This window comes from Streptopelia decaocto (genome assembly GCF_964273445.1).
Source record: "Streptopelia decaocto genome assembly, chromosome: 1".
NCBI lineage: Eukaryota > Metazoa > Chordata > Aves > Columbiformes > Columbidae > Streptopelia > Streptopelia decaocto.
Genome location: NC_138663.1, coordinates 70,301,550 through 70,319,104, shown reverse-complemented (window position 1 = coordinate 70,319,104; position 17,555 = coordinate 70,301,550). Strand labels below are relative to the sequence as shown.

The 17,555-nt window shown below is 36.9% G+C and overlaps 1 protein-coding gene across 5 annotated transcripts in view; it reads left to right on the top strand.

Moving 5' to 3' along the window:
- CCDC91 (coiled-coil domain containing 91) overlaps positions 1-17,555 on the top strand; it is a 138,476-nt gene that overhangs the window by 106,759 nt on the left and 14,162 nt on the right. For 4 of the 5 annotated variants that reach the window (XR_014183169.1, XM_082043740.1, XM_082043741.1 and 1 more), the window contains exon 12: positions 2,865-2,978. The exons of the other annotated variant lie outside the window; for it this stretch is intronic. Coding sequence is in view for 3 of the 4 variants with exons in the window: in XM_082043740.1 (XP_081899866.1) it covers positions 2,865-2,978 (114 nt within the window). In the remaining variant the exon portion in view is untranslated. The remainder of the gene's footprint in view (positions 1-2,864; positions 2,979-17,555) is intronic. 5 annotated transcript variants of the gene reach the window in all.

Sequence of the window (17,555 nt, the reverse complement as noted above, 5' to 3'; positions counted from 1 at the left end):
CCAGTGGCTTCAGGAGAATGCTGTGGGAAACAGTGTTGAAGGCTTTACTGCAGTAAAGCTATATTTACTATGTTCTCTAAAATTTAACTTAGTATGTGCTGTGGCAGATGTTCTCAGTCAAATTTTGAGTCATCCCCTGTGTAATTAGAAAAATCTTTACAAACCTAAAGAAAGCACAGGAATTAGAGAACTAGGAATAGCTGTTCATCATACTAGCTATTCTCAGTACCTTTTAAAATAGGTATTTGCTTTTCAAAATTTTGAGATTTTTTAATATCCACTGGTTCAGGATTATTAATTTTTTTCTGAACTGCTGGATGCTCGGAATAAATAGAAAAACTAATATTTATACTGTAGAGTGAGCCACTGAAAAACAATTAGGAACCTGACTGAATTCTTAAATCTTCCAGTTTTTGGAGTTTCTATGGAATCTAAGAGTACCTTTGGATCTCCTTATTATAAAACTCTTACTTTATAAGTATTATGAATTTGACAAAGCAAAAAAAAACAACTTAAAAAGTTAAGGCAAATTTTTTATTTAATAGTAATGAAGGAATCGGTAACCTTTTGTTCCTTGTGGTAAAAGAAAGATGGATATATGATGTTAGAAAATAACTTTTTTTAATCAACTTGTTGGTCTTGAAATAACCATTGATAACAGTAAAAACTAGCATAGTTATGATATGCTTTGCTTACTGCCTCAACAAGATGTTATACAACTTTACTTTCACTGTTATCTGTATGTTCTTCAGAGAATTAATACTGGTCTTAATTTTGGGAAATTGCCATGTTAAATGCAAAGTAATTCTTTTCAGTTTTATTTTTTCTGTTTTAATATTCTTGTAATAAAGTAGTCTTCCATGAAGGTATTGGCAGTGGTTTCTGTTTTCTTGTGTTTTGGTTTGGTTTTAATAGACTTGTAGAAATTAATTCTAGTTTTATTTGGAGCTTTTTTCATGTAATTTTTCAAGTAGCATGATATCAAGAAAATTTAACACACTTTAGTTGGTTGTATTTTATTGATGTAAAATGTTCTACATATTAAGGGATAGCACCTTATCAGTTCTGTAATTTCCTTTTAGGAGTTTAAGGGGGTAAATGGTGGGATTTTTTTCAATTCTAATACAAGACTATTTTGGGACCTTTTGACAAATTAAGCCAACATGAGAATATAATTACAAGAACAGTGTATTTCTAGAATATATAATTTTCTGCTACTTTTTCAGTTAGTCTTGCCTGAATTCTGTAGTGAAAGAGACCTTTGTCTCCGGATTTTTCTGTGGCAAACAGAATTAAAATACAAAAAAAATTATAATAATTTTTCACAACTATGATTTCTGTATTTGCTATATCCCAGAACAGTAGGGACTACATAGTTGCACATTTCAACATTGGAATTTTAGACTTTTTCTGTTACACAGATAGCAAAAGTATATTTTTGCAGAAACTATGTAGTTCTGGCTGAAAAGGAACAAATAGCTAAAGGTAAGAAATAACAGTTCCTTTTTCAGTTGAAATGCTTCCACTGAAGAGTTTTTAAAAACAATGGGGTTTAGTCCAGTGCTGGTATTCTTGATTTTGTACACTAATAGCATATGGTAAATGTAATGTTCCATTTTTATATGGTTTGTTTTCAGGAGTCTTGTGCTTGTCACTTAATTTTCCTGCATTTTGGAATCAAAATAATGTTACTGTTTCATGAGTGGATTTGGGATGCTGGGACTTAAGTTTTAGGATAGTGACTTTGGTCCAGGCAGTTGTTTCCTGAGCTGATAACGTACACAGATAAGTTGTATGGGAGGTGATAGAGTTCTTTTGAGAAGTGGTTCTTGGCTTTCTCTGCTGTGATGCATTTCTAGTATTGAATCAGGTTTGATGTAGGGCAATGCTAATTTGGGGGCTGGGTGGGATTCCATTTTTGCTTTTTACTGCTGTGGACAGAATGAACCTGGAATTTCCCAAGGTTTGGAAACAAATTTATTGTCATTAGGACTCTAGATATTGTGATGCTAGAACAACCTGCATGCAAGTTCTAAACAGCCATGCAATATAAAGGAAAGGAGATTGAAGGGTGACCTTGTGGCTTTCTGTGGCTTCCTGAGGAGGGGACATGGAGAGGGAGGTGCTGAGCTCTTCTTCCTGGTATCCAGTGCTAGGATGCATGGGAATGGTTCAAAGCTGCATCAGGGGAGGTTTAGACCAGACATTAGGAAACGTTTCTTTACTGAGAGGGTGACCCAACACCGGAACAGGCTTCCTAGAGAGGTGAGTGATGCCCCAAGCCTGTCAGTGTTTAAGAGGCATTTGGACAATGCCCTTAATAATTTTCTTTAGCTTTTGGTCAGCCCTGGAGTGGTCAGGCAGTGGTCAGGACGTGATGACTATTGTAGGTCTCTTCCAACTGGAACTCTACTCTTCTCTTCTCTTCTCTTCTCTTCTCTTCTCTTCTCTTCTCTTCTCTGCTCTGCTCTGCTCTGCTCTGCTCTGCTCTGCTCTTCTGTGCTGTGCTGTGCTATGCTATGCTATGCTATGCTATGCTATGTTATGCTACTCTATTCATAGTAACTAGTACATCCCTGCTTCTGTTGGAGTATAATACCTGTATTGCTTCCTTCTCTTCTGCTCTCAGGGAACATTATGTATCTATTAAAACAGATTTAAAGTGTTTATTTCACTCTTCTTTAGGCCCTTTAGTGATTGAAGTACAGATTTCATAAATTTTTGTGAAGATATTGCATACATTTCTGATAACTATCACTGAGAAAGTAGTGTGGTCAGGATAAAATTTTGGTAGGAAGGGTTGACCTGTATTACATTTGTGAAATACTTTTAATATTTACACTTGCATGTTTCCTTTTAAAAAGGAAATTGTTAAAGAAGCATTAATGGAGGAGCAAAACCGAAGTGAAAAGGCAATTGAAGAAGCAGTGAAAAGGACAAGAGAGGAACTGATGGAATATATTAAAGAGCAGAAAAGGGTGAGTTACCAGTGGCTAATGGGTTTCATTTCATTCAGTGAGAAATTGGTGAAGTTTAATCCTGAAACATCTTAAAATGCACAAGAAGACAGATTCAGGAGCTACATCTTCAGATTTGTCATTCATTTTTTCAAACAGTTTGTTTCTATGTTATATTTCTTCATGTATATTTCTATAAAGTTAAGCTCTTCACAAGATGAAAGCACAAATTCATGCACTGGTTGAAATTTACAGCATTTCTTATTACCGTAACTTAAAGATCAGGCATAAATGCAGTCTGTCAAATTTAAATTGTGATCTGAGTTCAGCTCATTGAAAGCATTTTGGTATTAACAACAGATGCTATTTTATGTTCACAAATTATCTTTATTGTGTAGTTTGCATGCACATGAAGGTCATTAACTTTTCCTCTCAACTGACTTATGTGATAGCCTGAAAATTTATTGGTATTCTATTGAGCATGATTTACAGCCAGTGCACTGGCCTTGTTATGAAAGGTTGTAATGTTCTGAAACTTGGTTTCAAGTATTCTGTTAATGCTGCATACTTGTGGTTTTATGCTTGTGTGTAAACAGTAAAATGTAATTCAAAAGACAGTTTGATTTGCTTCCCGTAGGAGGAGAAAAAATTAACACACTTCTCTCCTCTGAGGCTCTTTATAAAAATAAAAAAGTATATAACCTCTTTCTTTCATATGGTGGTAGCAGCCCAAGATCAAATTCAGTTATATCAGTATTCTCAATAAACAAAATCACTAACCTTGAATCTAATTGGTAATGTCCTGAGAAGGAAGTAGAAATAATATGTTTGTCCTCTTCTATTCCGTGCTTTTATGAACTGAGTAGTATTATAGGAAACAGGACTTAACTTCAGAAGTTTCACTCTACTACTAGTTAAGATTAGTATTGAATGAGTACTCTTCTATTATGTTGTGTGTGGAGAAGTTTACATTTAGCATCCATAAGGATATTTGAGCTTGTTTATATCTGAAGTTGGTCATTTACAAAGGATAAACAGTGAGGAAAGTGAAAATAGGTCTACTATTAAACTAGCTTAAATCAGAAATAAATTGGTCAATAGGACCACTAGTGCAGATCATCTAGTCCCTCTATGCTTACTCCTCACTGTTGGCAGCTCGATCGCACCATTTTGAATTGACAGTAATTTCCTGCAGGCTCTTCAATAGCAACTCATTAGTCCTTAATCTCTTATATTTCCATTTGCATCAGGAGTGGAGACTTTCTTCCACTTCTTTCTACCTACACACAGCTGGAGCACATTGCCATTATTTGCATTGTCTGACTACTGTTAGTCTGTCTTAAACATGTGAAGTTTCTCTTTGGTTCATCTAGAAGCAGCATCATTTCCATTCATTCTGCACAGTTATTGAATGTCAAAGTATTTCAGTCAACTTCTAAGTTTTTTTCTATTCTGTAATGTGTCCTTAGTGTAATTGTTCATAATTTTTGCATATGGAATTGGTTGGAAATTCTTTCTGTAATCGTTAATGAAGAGTTTTATAACCCTTTTCTCTAAGGAGCTTTATCCACTACCCCCTTTAAGTAAACAGTGAATGTCAGATTTGATTTTAGTATGAATAAAGTGCCTCAAAAATGTCAGCTTTATCCTGGAGCATGAAACTTTAACTGAATTTGTCTAGTTATTTTATAGGAATTCTTATTCTTTGAGTTATCTATATTGGTTTTTTTTGTTATTTAAAATGTCATTTGACATTTTAAATAATTTAATTACTTTGATTTTGTCTCTTTATGATTCCTTAGTCATACTAAATTTTGTGCAAGACATTTGTGCACTGTTTTCTCTTAATTTTTTTTTTCCATGCCTGTGGTTGACTTTTTAATGTCTACAGTGCTGTGCATACTGTTTTAAAACAACTATTTCCAGTAGTGTCAAATGAATAATCAAACTGGATTCTGACAGGGTGACTTCACATTAATTTGGAATAGATAAGATCCAGTGTGATATTAAATAATATCTTGGTGCAGAAATTTTTATTTCCTCTAGTTTTCCTTTTCTACCATTTTTTCTCTTATAATGTGTCTAAAACTTTTTATTTTTTTAATTAAGCCAAGAGTAGGATGGGATTCTAACTTATGTTTTTCTGAACTCAAAAACACTGGAAGACTATTGAAAAACCTATATTTAGTATAGAATTTTCTGTTCCAATATCTAAATTTTGTAGGAAAATTTGCTTGAGAGAAATTTGACTAATTAGAATGGGTATATAGATCTACTAGATTTGCGGTCTTAGAGACTAAAGGTTGAAAGAAGTAGAGTCACAGATTCGTCGAATGTCCTGAATTGGAAGAGACTCACAGGATCAATGAGTCCAGCTCCTGTCCCTGCACAGGACACCCCACAGTTCACACCATGTGTCTGAAGGTGTTGTCCAGTCTCTTCTTGAACACTGTCAGGCTTGGGGCTGTGACACGTCCCTGGGGAGCCTGTTCCAGTGCTCCACCACGCTCCGAGTGAAGAACCTTTTCCTAATGTCCAACCTAAACTTCCCCTGGCACATCTTCCTGACATTCCTTCGGATTCTGTCTTTGGTCACTAAAGCCTGCCCTTCCTCCTCCCCTTGTGAGGAAGCTGTAGCTGCCATGAGGTCTCCCCTCCGTCACCTCTTCTCCAGGCTGAACAAATCAAGTGACTTTAGCTGATCCTTATATGGCTTCCCCTCCAAACCCTTCACCGACTTTGTGGCCTACTCTGGACACTCTCCAGTAGCTTTATATCCTTTTTATCCTGTGGTGCCCAGAACTGCACACAGTGCTCCAGGTGAGGCCACACCAGTGGAGAGCAGAGCAGGACAATCACCTCCCTCTGCAAAGAGGAAGTCATAGCGTGAAGATGTGTGTCATTGAGTATCTGTCAATCACATACTTAGTTTCACCTCAGTTCAGTTGAAGTGAGAACACATCTTGCTTGATTTTTTTTTTGTCCTTTTTAGATTGAATGTAAATTAAAATTTATTCTCCATGTGTCATCTGAAATGCCCTTCAATTTTTGTATTTCTATTTTTACATCAATATTATGTTTCAATTCTTTTATGTTTAAAAAAGGATCTTTTACTAGGAGCCTGGTAGTCATCTCTGTAGATCACATTGATTTACACCTTTTTTTCTTTTTAAAACTACGGTTTTTAACCTTTGATATTTAATTGTTTGTGTTTAAGATTTAAAATGCAAAAGATTTAAATACCTTTTAAATACCAATGTTTTGCCAGAATTATATAGAGCTATTTTTATAAACACTGAACCATGCACTAGGGCAACAATGTTAAATATTTAATGTAACTGAAGCCAATCTCAAAAATAATAACAGATCCTGTTCTACAATGCATTTTAGTCCCCAACAATTGTTTAGTCCCCATCTTAGGTGTCTCAGTGATTTTAGTCTCCAACTCAGCAGATAAAGCTGCTTTTCAGAGAGTGTTCCAGTAAAAGATTCATTAAATTATTATATATTTCAGCATTAAGTTAACTGTGAATGACTTTTAATCTTTCCCTTGCCTTCAGCATACCAACCATATATTAAGGAACTTAGTGTGATTTACAAATTTGCAACATATCTTTGGATATTTTTATCTATTTCCTCTATTTCTAGGCCACAAGATGAACTTGATTTAGTTGTATTTAATATTCAGTATGTTCAAATTCTCATTCACTTTATTTTGGTACCTGTTGGATCATTTAAATCAACATGGCTATGGCAGAGAAGAATAAACAAAAACATGAAGGGTTCACTACAAAAAAATAATCACTCCAATTAGAATACTATTATCTTTTTTATTAAGACAGGTTGAAAAGTAATTGCTACCATTTCTGATTCTTAAAGTGTGGAAATACTAGGTGTGTCTCAAAAAATAAAGTTAATGTCTGTAAGAAGTGCCAAATCCATTGGCCATGTGCTACATCATGGGGAAATACAAAAGAAGGCACTTGGTTGTTTTCCATTTCCTCAAGGGGACCAATGTAGCAGCAGCAGCAGCTTCCATATTTGTAGGACCTACCTGTGGCTCATGTACCATTTGTTGCCTCAGTCCTAAACTGATGTGAGTTTTTATTTCGGCATATGTGCAATCAAGTCTTCTCTACCAGAAAAGAAAGATGGATTTGTGGAAAGTGGTAGGATACTAAAAATTAAATTATGACTCGAGGTCTAATTCCGAATGTTTCTGCTTTTATTTGTCTCAGGAAGCTTGGAGAACTGAGTTCTTACCAAATCTGTTATGCTTTCATGACATGAAGTAATACATACATGAACTTCATTAAGACTTTTAAAAAAGGAAATTATTAAATTAAAACCTGGTACTTAAAAGTAAAAACTACTTGTGGTATGCATGCCTTCAGCACATCATAGCCAGCCAGCAAGCAAATTTTAATCTTTTGCTATTTACATTGACATTCTTCTTCCTTAGGAAGATTTATTGCTTGTTTTCTGACAATAAACCTATAATTCTATTAAGCAGTCACATTTTGTCTGGTACATTGTACACAGCTCTCATTGACTTTAAAGGGCATATTTTGGCCTACAGGGGAAAGCATACTTGTTAGGACTTGAGTAATCATTTGAATGACAGACTTGTTTTTATGCAGCCCATGTTTCCCTGAAAGATACAGACACGTCACCAATGCACTCCCATCCTGATTTAAGGGACAAAAGCTGGGAGCAAAGATCTAACCATTGTAATAAAATTCACTGTACTACTGTGTGTTGTCATATGATTTGTGCAGCTGTGCCTCATAACCTTTAGAAGAAAGCATAACTAAACATTGCGTTTCTCTGACTAATATTTACCAAAATATAAGTGCACACTTCAGAATTGGGAATATCCAAATGAGATTATTTTTTGGGTTTAATATTTCATAGATAATTTTTTCCGAAACTATGTAAACTGAGGGCCTATTACAACAACAGTATTTTATTTATACTTAAGAATCACTGGCAAGCTGGTATAAGCCCTGTCTGTCTAACTGTAAAGTGCAGAAAAATCTGGCAAGTTTCTCTTCTGGCTTTGTACAGAGAAATTATTCCTTTAGTTTGGTAATAATACAATTGCTTTTGGAAAGTAGAATTCCAGGCCTATTTCCTGCTTCCCTGACCAGGTGCTTTCTGTGTGAATTTGTCCAGCTAGCGGGATGCGTGGGACGTTACCTCTGTGGGGGCTTGGTATGAGCTAGGACAGTCAGCTTAGCTATTTACCGTGTAACTTAAAGAACTTGAAGTATTTTTGCTCTTTTCTGAAAACCGCTTGGAATATTTAGAAAATCCTCAAGATTACCCTAATAACACGCAATTATAGAGGGTCAGCTCATCTTGGGCCATACCTTAAAGTGCAAGTCATACATTTGCCCAGTTTCAGGGGGATTATTCTGGAAAGAAATAAGTATTTAATGTTTGGAGAGGGAATTGTGCATTTCATTCTGTGCACAGTTGAATTATAGTTATAATGCTTTTTAAGGGAAGAAAAATACTGACAAAGTTATACCCAAGATAGCAGGAAATATCTATTAGTAAGTCAGATTAATACACCTAATTTCCTCCATGGCCATTCTTGTGCATCAGGTTCATTTTTTATAATGAGTTACATTTGTGGAGTATACTCTGTATGTTTATTTTGTCTGAAGAAAACAAGTAGGCCTTTGTTTTGGTCTTTTGAGACCTGTACCCTGTTTTGGAGTTTGGTTATGGGACAAAATCAGTTTCAGGTTTTTTTTGAAGTTCTGTGTGCTGCATTTCATAATTACATATATTATACAGATTTGATCTATCATGAATGCACTTCTAGAACTGGTTTAGGTTGGGTTTTTTTTGTCTGGTGGGTTGGTTTGGGGTTTTGTTGTTGTTTGGTTGATTTGTTGTTGTTGTTGTTGTTTGTTGTTTTTTGTTGTTTTGTTTGGGGTTTTTTTAACTTTTGATTTTGTAGATCAGCTATAAAGCTTACAAAATCTATCTTGAAAGCACCTTTACCAGTATAGACCGTGGAAGATTATCTATGTTACAATTGCTATAAACCTTGTTATCTGTGTAGATTTTTTTTTCCTAACTTGTTAATTATTTTCTTTGCTGTGTTCATAGCATATCTTTATTGTATTCTTTCAAATCATAAATATATAGTAGCTGGATATTCTGCAAAGCCATCTGTGTTCTCAACTCCCATCACCTGGCTATAATTCAAGTCATATGCTTATAAAAGAGAGTGTAAAAGTAATTTATGCTCAATATTTGTCATTTGCTAACACCACAGATAACAGTTTTTATTGCTTGTAGATAAGAGAAAATTTGACCTGAAGTGCTAGAGGAGTCTAGTATTGAGAAGTATCTAACATTTTCAAAACAAAACCAAAGTATTCTAAAAACAAAAACAAAACAAAGCGGGGGGTGGGGAGGGGAGAAGGGCAAGGACAACCATTCCATGCAGTAGAGTTACCATGTATTTAGTGTTCAGACCAACATTTACAGTTGAGGTTTGTTTCTGACTTCAGAAACATTTAACTTTGTTCAGTTAACAAAACAAAATCAGACCTTTTTTTAAAGGTGATCACAGAATGTTAGGGATTGGAAGGGACCTCGAAAGATCATCTAGTCCAATCCCTATACCGGAGCAGGAACACCCAGATGAGGCTACACAGGAATGTGTCCAGGCGGGTTTTGAATGTCTCCAGAGTAGGAGACTCCACAACCCCCCTGGGCAGCCTGTTCCAGTGCTCTGTCACCCTCACTGAGAAGAAGTTTCTTCTCAAATTTAAGTGGAACCTCTTGTGTTCCAGTTTGAACCCATTACCCCTTGTCCTATCATCGGTTGTCACCGAGAAGAGCCTGGCTCCATTCTCGTGACACTCACCCTTTATATATTTGTAAACATTGATGAGGTCACTCCTTAGTCTCCTCCAAGCTAAAGAGACCCAGCTCCCTCAGCCTTTCCTCATAAGGTAGATGATGCACTCCCTTGATCATCTTTGTTGCCCTGCACTGGACTCTCTCCAGCAGTTCCCTGTCCTTCTTGAACTGAGGGGCCCAGAACTGGACACAATATTCCAGGTGTGGTCTCACCAGGGCAGAGTAGAGGGGAAGGAGGACCTCTCTCGACCTACTAACCACCCCCCTTCTAATACACCCCAGGATGCCATTGGCCTTCCTGGCCACAAGGGTGCAGTGCTGGCTCATGGTCATCCTGCTGTCCACCAGGACCCCCAGGTCCCTTTTCCCTACACTGCTCTCTAATAGGTCATTCCCCAACTTATACTGGAACCTGGGGTTGTTCCTGCCCAGATGCAATACTCTACACTTTCCCTTGTTATATTTCATTAAGTTTTTCCCCGCCCAACTCTTCAGCCAGTCCAGGCTTCACTGGATGGCAGCACAGCCTTCTGGCCTCTCAGCTACTCCTCCCAGTTGGTGTCCTCAGCAAACTTGCTGATAGTACACTCTGTTCACTCGTCCAAATCATTGATGAATATATTGAATAATATAGGCGCCAGTACTGACCCTTGAGGGACTCCTCTAGATACAGGCCTCCAACAAGACTCTGCCCCATTGACCACAACTCTCTGGCTTCTTCCCTTCAGCCAGTTCGCAGTCCACCTCACTACCCAATCATCCAGACCGCACTCCCTCAGTTTAGCTGTAAGGATGCTGTGGGAGACTGTGTCAAATGCCTTACTCAAGTCAAGGTAGACCACGTACACTGCTCTGCCATCATCTATCCACCTTGTTATGTCCTCATAAAAGTCAATGAGGTTGGTCAAGCACGACTTCCCCTTGGTGAAGCCATGCTGACTGCCCCTAATGACCCTCTTATCCTTGATATGCCTTGAGATGGCACCAAGGATAAGTCGTTCCATCAGTTTCCCAGGGATGGAGGTGAGGCTGACTGGTCTATAGTTACCCGGGTCCTCCCTCTTGCCCTTTTTGAAGACTGGAGTGACATTTGCTTTTCTCCAGTACTCAGGCACCCCTCCCGTTTCCCAAGACTTAGCAAAGGTGATGGAGAGCGGTTCAGAAATGACCTCAGCCAGCTCCCTTAGCACCCGCAGGTGCATCCCATCCGGACCCATGGATTTATGGATGTCCAGGTTGCCTAATTGCTCCCTAACCCAGTCCTCATCAACCGAGGCAAACTCCTCCATTTTCCTGCCTTCCACTGGGGCCTCAGCGGTACGGGGCTCCTCAGGACAGCTTCCAGCAGAGCCGACAGACAAAGAAGTCATCCAGTAATTCTGCCTTCTCTGTATCTTCTGTCACCAGGGCACCCACCTTGTTCATCAGTGGGCCTACATTGCCTCTGGTGTTAGTTGTATCTGCCACGTATTGGAAAAAGCTCTTCCTGTTATCCTTGACCCCTCTCACCAGGTTTAATTCTAAGGAGGCCTTAGCTTTCCTAGTTGCCTCCCTACACCCTCTGACAACAGCCTTATATGATGTTGGTTGGTATACTGAATCATCAATCAGTTCAGAAAAGCATGGTCTAATAAGGGTAATGGTGTGCTAAAGTACATACCAAGGCTCAAAAGTCGGATATGATTGGCCAGATATTGTCCTGGTATGTCAAATATAAATTTATTTTAGGTTTATGCCTTTGACTTCTGTAGCACAAGTAACTTTCTCTGTGGGTTGGCGTTACAGCTTTTAAGTAACAATTGTGAACTTGTCCAACAAAGTAGGGCAGTGAGTATTTTCATGCCTTCATTATGTAAAATTTGCATATATTTCAGGTTCCTTTTTACCATGAAACAAGTTATTACAACTGTTTTTGATTCATTTTTAGCTTTGTTTAGATTCAAGACCAAATAATTAACCCATGTTAATTCACTTTTATTAGTAAAGTAAAATAATAGAGATGGAAAAATGTAGTGAAAGGACATAAAACTGAAAAGAAGTGCTGGTATGATACCCCACATAAAAAATACTCTCAAATTAATCTTTAGAGACATTAAGTATAAGTACCCACTCATCCTTCATTAGTAAATTAGATTTTCAGATTTGCTTACCTCCTATCTCAGTTCATACTCCTTGGGAAAAAGTGGTTCTTCCTTATCAGCACATTTTACTAATACTGATGCAAGCCAGAGTTTGTTAGGAGATCTTCCAAGGGCTAAGCTATTTTTTTGAAATAATATTCATCAGTTAAAAAAAATAATTTGAGATGATGATGGCAACATTTTTTGGCAAAACATACAAAACTTTTTCAGAGATAGTTTTGGAAGATGCCTCTGTATATGAGGTTCATCATTCTTTAATATTTTAAGAGAAGATTTTGTGATGAAAACTAATATCTTGTATTAGATTATTCAAGGTAAAGAATGCTTGAAGTTCAGGGCAAACATTCAAATTAATTAAATTATCCATCTTATTGAGGAGAGGCAGCAAATTCCTTCAGGTTGTTCAGATTGTCTGAGGAACTCTCTGTAATTCATTCCTCTGCATAGTTGCTCTTTTATTTATCCATCAAAATTATCATACAAAATGGTCGATGAAGTTTTTCTTAAATGAATCAGACTAAAAGTTCTCCCTTTGCACATTTTAGTGCTGCAGTTGAAATAGTATTTTAGTACTTTGCAATATTGGCAAAAATGCCTTAGTTAGCATACAGGTCGTATAATCTTCATAAGGACCTTGTAGTCTATAAACCTTCTAATTTTAATAATTAGATCAAATTAATGGGGAAAATCAGCACAGTAAAACAGAAATAAGACGTCTGTCTGGTAGCTAAAACTGGCTGTGATTGTAAAATGTTATTTGAAAGCAATATTATTATCAGAAAACTCCTCCAAACATTGCTTTAATGGAAAATAACAATGGCTTATTGGCCCCTGTTATCAAACAGATAAAAGTCTCTGTTTTTAATTACTATTTCTGTTAATGATTTTTAATTTTTCTGCTTTTGGAGGTGACATTAGCTATGTAGAAAAATCTATACATGTAATTGATGTTTCTGCCCCTGAGGAAATGTCCCAATGTTGGAACCATTTTCATCTTACCCATACATCAGTCTTCAAGCTTATTATCGAAATTGTGGTGCATTGCAATTAAAGCAATTTTTATAGCATTCTACTTTCTGTCCAACTAAGAGTTGACGCAGAGTTCAGCTATTGCTCGTGTTTATTTTGTCTTTCTTGAAATTATGAAATAGGTTGCCTTTTAGGCATTTATTGATAGGTAACGTCTCTCAGCTTTATTTAGCTGAGAATTCCTTCACCTTTTCTTGTTGACTGCACCTTTGCTTTCCTCTCTGTGCTTCTATACATGCATCACTTTTGTGATACATCTGTTGGCAGTAACCACTGCAACTCAGCAAAATCACTTTAACTTTGAATCCTAATGTAGCTTTAAATCCATGATAATTACACTATGAAAGCTGAGCATTAGATTATAAATTATTTTTTTACTCTCTTTATGTTGCCTAGACTTCTCAACTGTGCTCATCCAGTCTTGTTTTTTTACACTCTTAAGTAAACTTGCAAAATTATTCACTATTTCTGCTAAAGTATATATTTATACAACTGACTGGCTCGATGATGAGTGGAAGTAAAAGAAAAAAATCTTTACTTGCCTTTTAGAAATGTACTATACATGCATGTGAAATGATGTGCTTCAAAAGGCTTCTAAAATGCCTACTAATGTCTTGGATTGAACAGAAAATAACTGTTACCGTAAACTACTTCAGTAACTAGGCTGTACACTTATAATCTGCAGGCTTTTAAAATATTGAGTTGACTTTATGGTTCCAAGAATAGTGCTGATGTGCTTGCATGGTTAAAAAGTGTTTGCTGCCAACCCTTTTCAGCAATAGCTTAGAACAGTATTAAGGATTCAGCTGCCTGCGTTCTTTCCATTTACTGACTTCAGGAAAGGCAAGACGAGCTCACAGCACCTGCTTGTCCAATGCTTTCAGACCGAAATCTGGGAAGTCTGCAAATAAAAGTGGGGAGTTTCTACACAGGCTAGGTCATGAATTGGCACCTACTGGGTCACACTTTGTCATTCATGTTGCTGCTCAGCAATTTTTAATGATTATTTTTCAAAGCAAAGACAAAAGAAAGCTTGGAATTAACTCAGTATGTTGGGTAGAAGTCTAGAGTATATTGTAATCTCATATTCTTCAAGTGACTGCTGTGCATTCTCAGTGGAACATTGCCTAATGTGTCCTGGTAGAAGACCTGGCACTGCCTTTCCTCTCTCTCTTTCGTGAATCAGTAACTTCACATTCTTCAAAATTTCCATTTCTTCAGTAGCAGATAAACTGTCTTTAGTCACTGCTTTGAGTCACGTTTACAGTCTACTCTTCAAGTTAGATTAATTTGCAGCTCAGATTCCTGTCTAGGGGAAGTGCATTAGAGCAGTAATTAGATAAGATGCTCCATACATCCCACATAGAACCAAACTGCAATTTTTCCTGTATAGGGGATGGTATCTATACACCATGTGGCATTACAGAAGCTGAGAGTAGGGTAGGCAGGGCTGACCATTCTCTTCTTGGGCAAGAGGTCCCTATTCCTTACCCGGGACAGAAGGTATATCATACATTTTTCTAGTGCTCTCGATCTGTCTACATTGTGAGATTACAGGAGGATGCTGCTAGAGTCTCAGGAGAGAGAGAGGAGAAAAACAAATAGCTGGTGAAGCACATTTTCACCTTGAATGCCATGTGTTTAGGAAAAGAAGGTGACAATAAGAGAGAGAATTTAAACATACTGGTATAAAATGTTTCAGTGACAGAGTTATGACATCAGTATATGTTCATATTATACAGGACCCTTCTTAAAAATCTTGCATTACAGATTGGTGACTTTCATTTATTCATCCATTTATGTTAAGTCACTTGTAAAGTCCTGCATCAAAACCAGAGAATTTATTGTTGAACTCCTGTAGGTAAAACTTGTTCCCTACAGTGTTATCCAGTTATTATCAGAATTTTGATATGTGTTGTTGTTTTGCAAGTGTGCTCGATTTCAAGCATCAAACACAGCTTTCTTTTCAGGGTTTATTATTTGAAGGCAAGTGCAAGTAGGAGAGGTTATGAAAATCAGTTTCTTTTAAGTTATTAATCTCAAATGAGTGATTTTTTTTAATACTTGTTATATTTTAATATGACTTAGAACAAAATAGGGTGTCATTACCATTCTTGTTCCTGAATGTTTGGCTTGGCATTTGATGCAAGGCCTCAATTGCAGGCTGAAGTGCCAGCAGCCAAAGCTGAAAACAAGGCTGCGGTGGGCAAACTCAAGATTTAATTTCAGAAGGAGTGTTTATATTTTCCCTGGGGCCACATTAATGAGAGTCCAAACCCTAAATGTTACCACCAACACATTTTAACAGACCTGTTTCCCAGTTTTTAAAGTGTAGTGTCACCTGGAGTATTTTTCTTTTAACTTTTTCCCCTTCTTCTGACTTTAAAAGAAAAGCAATAAAGCTGTATCATTTTTGGATGAATTTAATGTCATAGTTGGGGAACACAAAGTTCTGTGTAATGCAACAAAGTTGCATTTAAAAATGTTTAATCCTATCTTTCTATATCCACTGTTTAAATAATTCAGCTTGAAGTTACCAATGCAGAACTTCACGTTACTACAAAGCACACCACCATCTGGTATGTACATACGTGTTGTAGGGGTACACATATTGATGTCCTGAATCAGCCTGATGTCTGAACATCTGTGCCATGCCGAGGATGAACTTGTGACCAACAGGTCAGTGCCAAGAGAGACAGTAGTGGTGGGGTCACTGAGAGTTCCTCAGCTCAGTTTCCTGCTCCTTCAGCTGGGCCTGTTTTGTGGCTTTAATAGGATTAAAGAAACATTTACATTGAAGCTCTAGGAGCATTTTCACACTGCTCCTTTACCCAACTCAAAGAGCAGCATAAACCCAAAGGATTAAATAAGGGATTTATGTGAAGTTGTAGTGTAAGATGAGTTGGTGCACCTGGCTCTCCATTTTCTCCTCTGTGAAATAAGGCAGACTGAAGCAGTGCACTGCATGTCATACACAAGACAGCTTGGCATTTCTTCCTGGACTTTTAAAAATTTTGAAATTGTTGCTTCTGAATATTAAAATGAAATGGTAGTTTCTGATGGAGGAATATAGTATTTCAATCTATAGATCCTATTAGGCATTTTTCTTCAGGGGGTCTTACAGCATTTTTTGTGCCACTTTCCAATACTGAATCATCATGCATTTAAGAGAATTTTTAATTTCCTGGGAATTATAGTATTCTGTCTCTAAAAATGGAAAGGGGAAAACATACAATTCTCTGCCACTTACTTACATTCATTAAAATCCAAAGGAAATTATTAAATAACCCAAATTGTAATTTTCAAACTCCTTGAGTAATCATTTCTACTGATGAAAGCAATTTAGTTGAAACTTCATACATAACCTGTCGTATGCTTTTTGCAATTCCTTTAGAATAAAATGCCAGAGCTTGAAAGTCTTTACTTAGGTTAAAACTGTTTCATATATCCTTTTGTGCCTCACTGTATAAATCTACAAAGACCAAGATTATGTCTGCACTCTTTAGTCAGGCAAGATTCCAGTAGAAACTGAAATCAAGTGGTGTTATTGCTGAGAAAATATTGTGCTATCAAAGCCAAAAGGGGAAAAAGTAACAGGATGAATTATAACGTTCAACGGTGAGATGACTGATTACTACACTATTTCAAAGCTACTCTTGTAAGTTAGATGCATTATGTTTTGGATCCAATGTGCATCATTATAATTACTGTAGGAGGTATATCAACTTCAGATTTGGTCTGCAAATCACATAGTCATTCAACTTGCTCTGTGTCTATAGACTGTTCACATTAATAAAGATTTGTAGTGTACACTGTACTAATGTCACCCAGATGTATCCATCATGGTGTTTTTCACATCATTAGGTAATTAAGCAACACTTGAGGTCCAGAGGAATGCAACATCTGTCTTCCAGGGTCCCTCCATTCTGCAAGTATTTGATGAGGAAGCAGAAGAGCCTTCCATGTTTCTTTCTGCTGTCCATTCACAGGCCGTGTGTGACAGGAGGAACCGATTCACTCTGACACACCTCCTGTCCTCCCTAATTGAGGGTCTCCAATATTACGCCTGATTCATCCTTCAGTGTCATAACTGAACAGTATTTTGTACTGTACTTTTGGAAATCTGAGATTTCGAACCAGGTCATTTGCTTTGAATTTGGTTATTTTGCATTCTGTACAGCTTTCTCAAAATCTGCTTTGAGATCAAGTAGAGAAAAAATTCCAAGTTATTAATTAGTTGTACGGGATTACTAATTTTTAATGCAACTCGTGACTTGTCCATAGGCATTTTCATGAGAGCTTTAGATTGACTAAGATAAGCTAATTAAAAGAACAGAAAGAAACTGTGGATCCTTGTATGTGAATGAACATGAATACCCTTATTTTACCATCCTAGTGAGAAAGTCAGACAGGTCAGCTGAATTTTGGAGGTTAGACATGTTGTAAGTTAAGACATATATAAAAGTTAATACTTTGAGGAGGAGGACTTGGTGATGATTTTGTCACTCCTATTAAAATAAAGTTTTCATTCATTTGCTGTCTT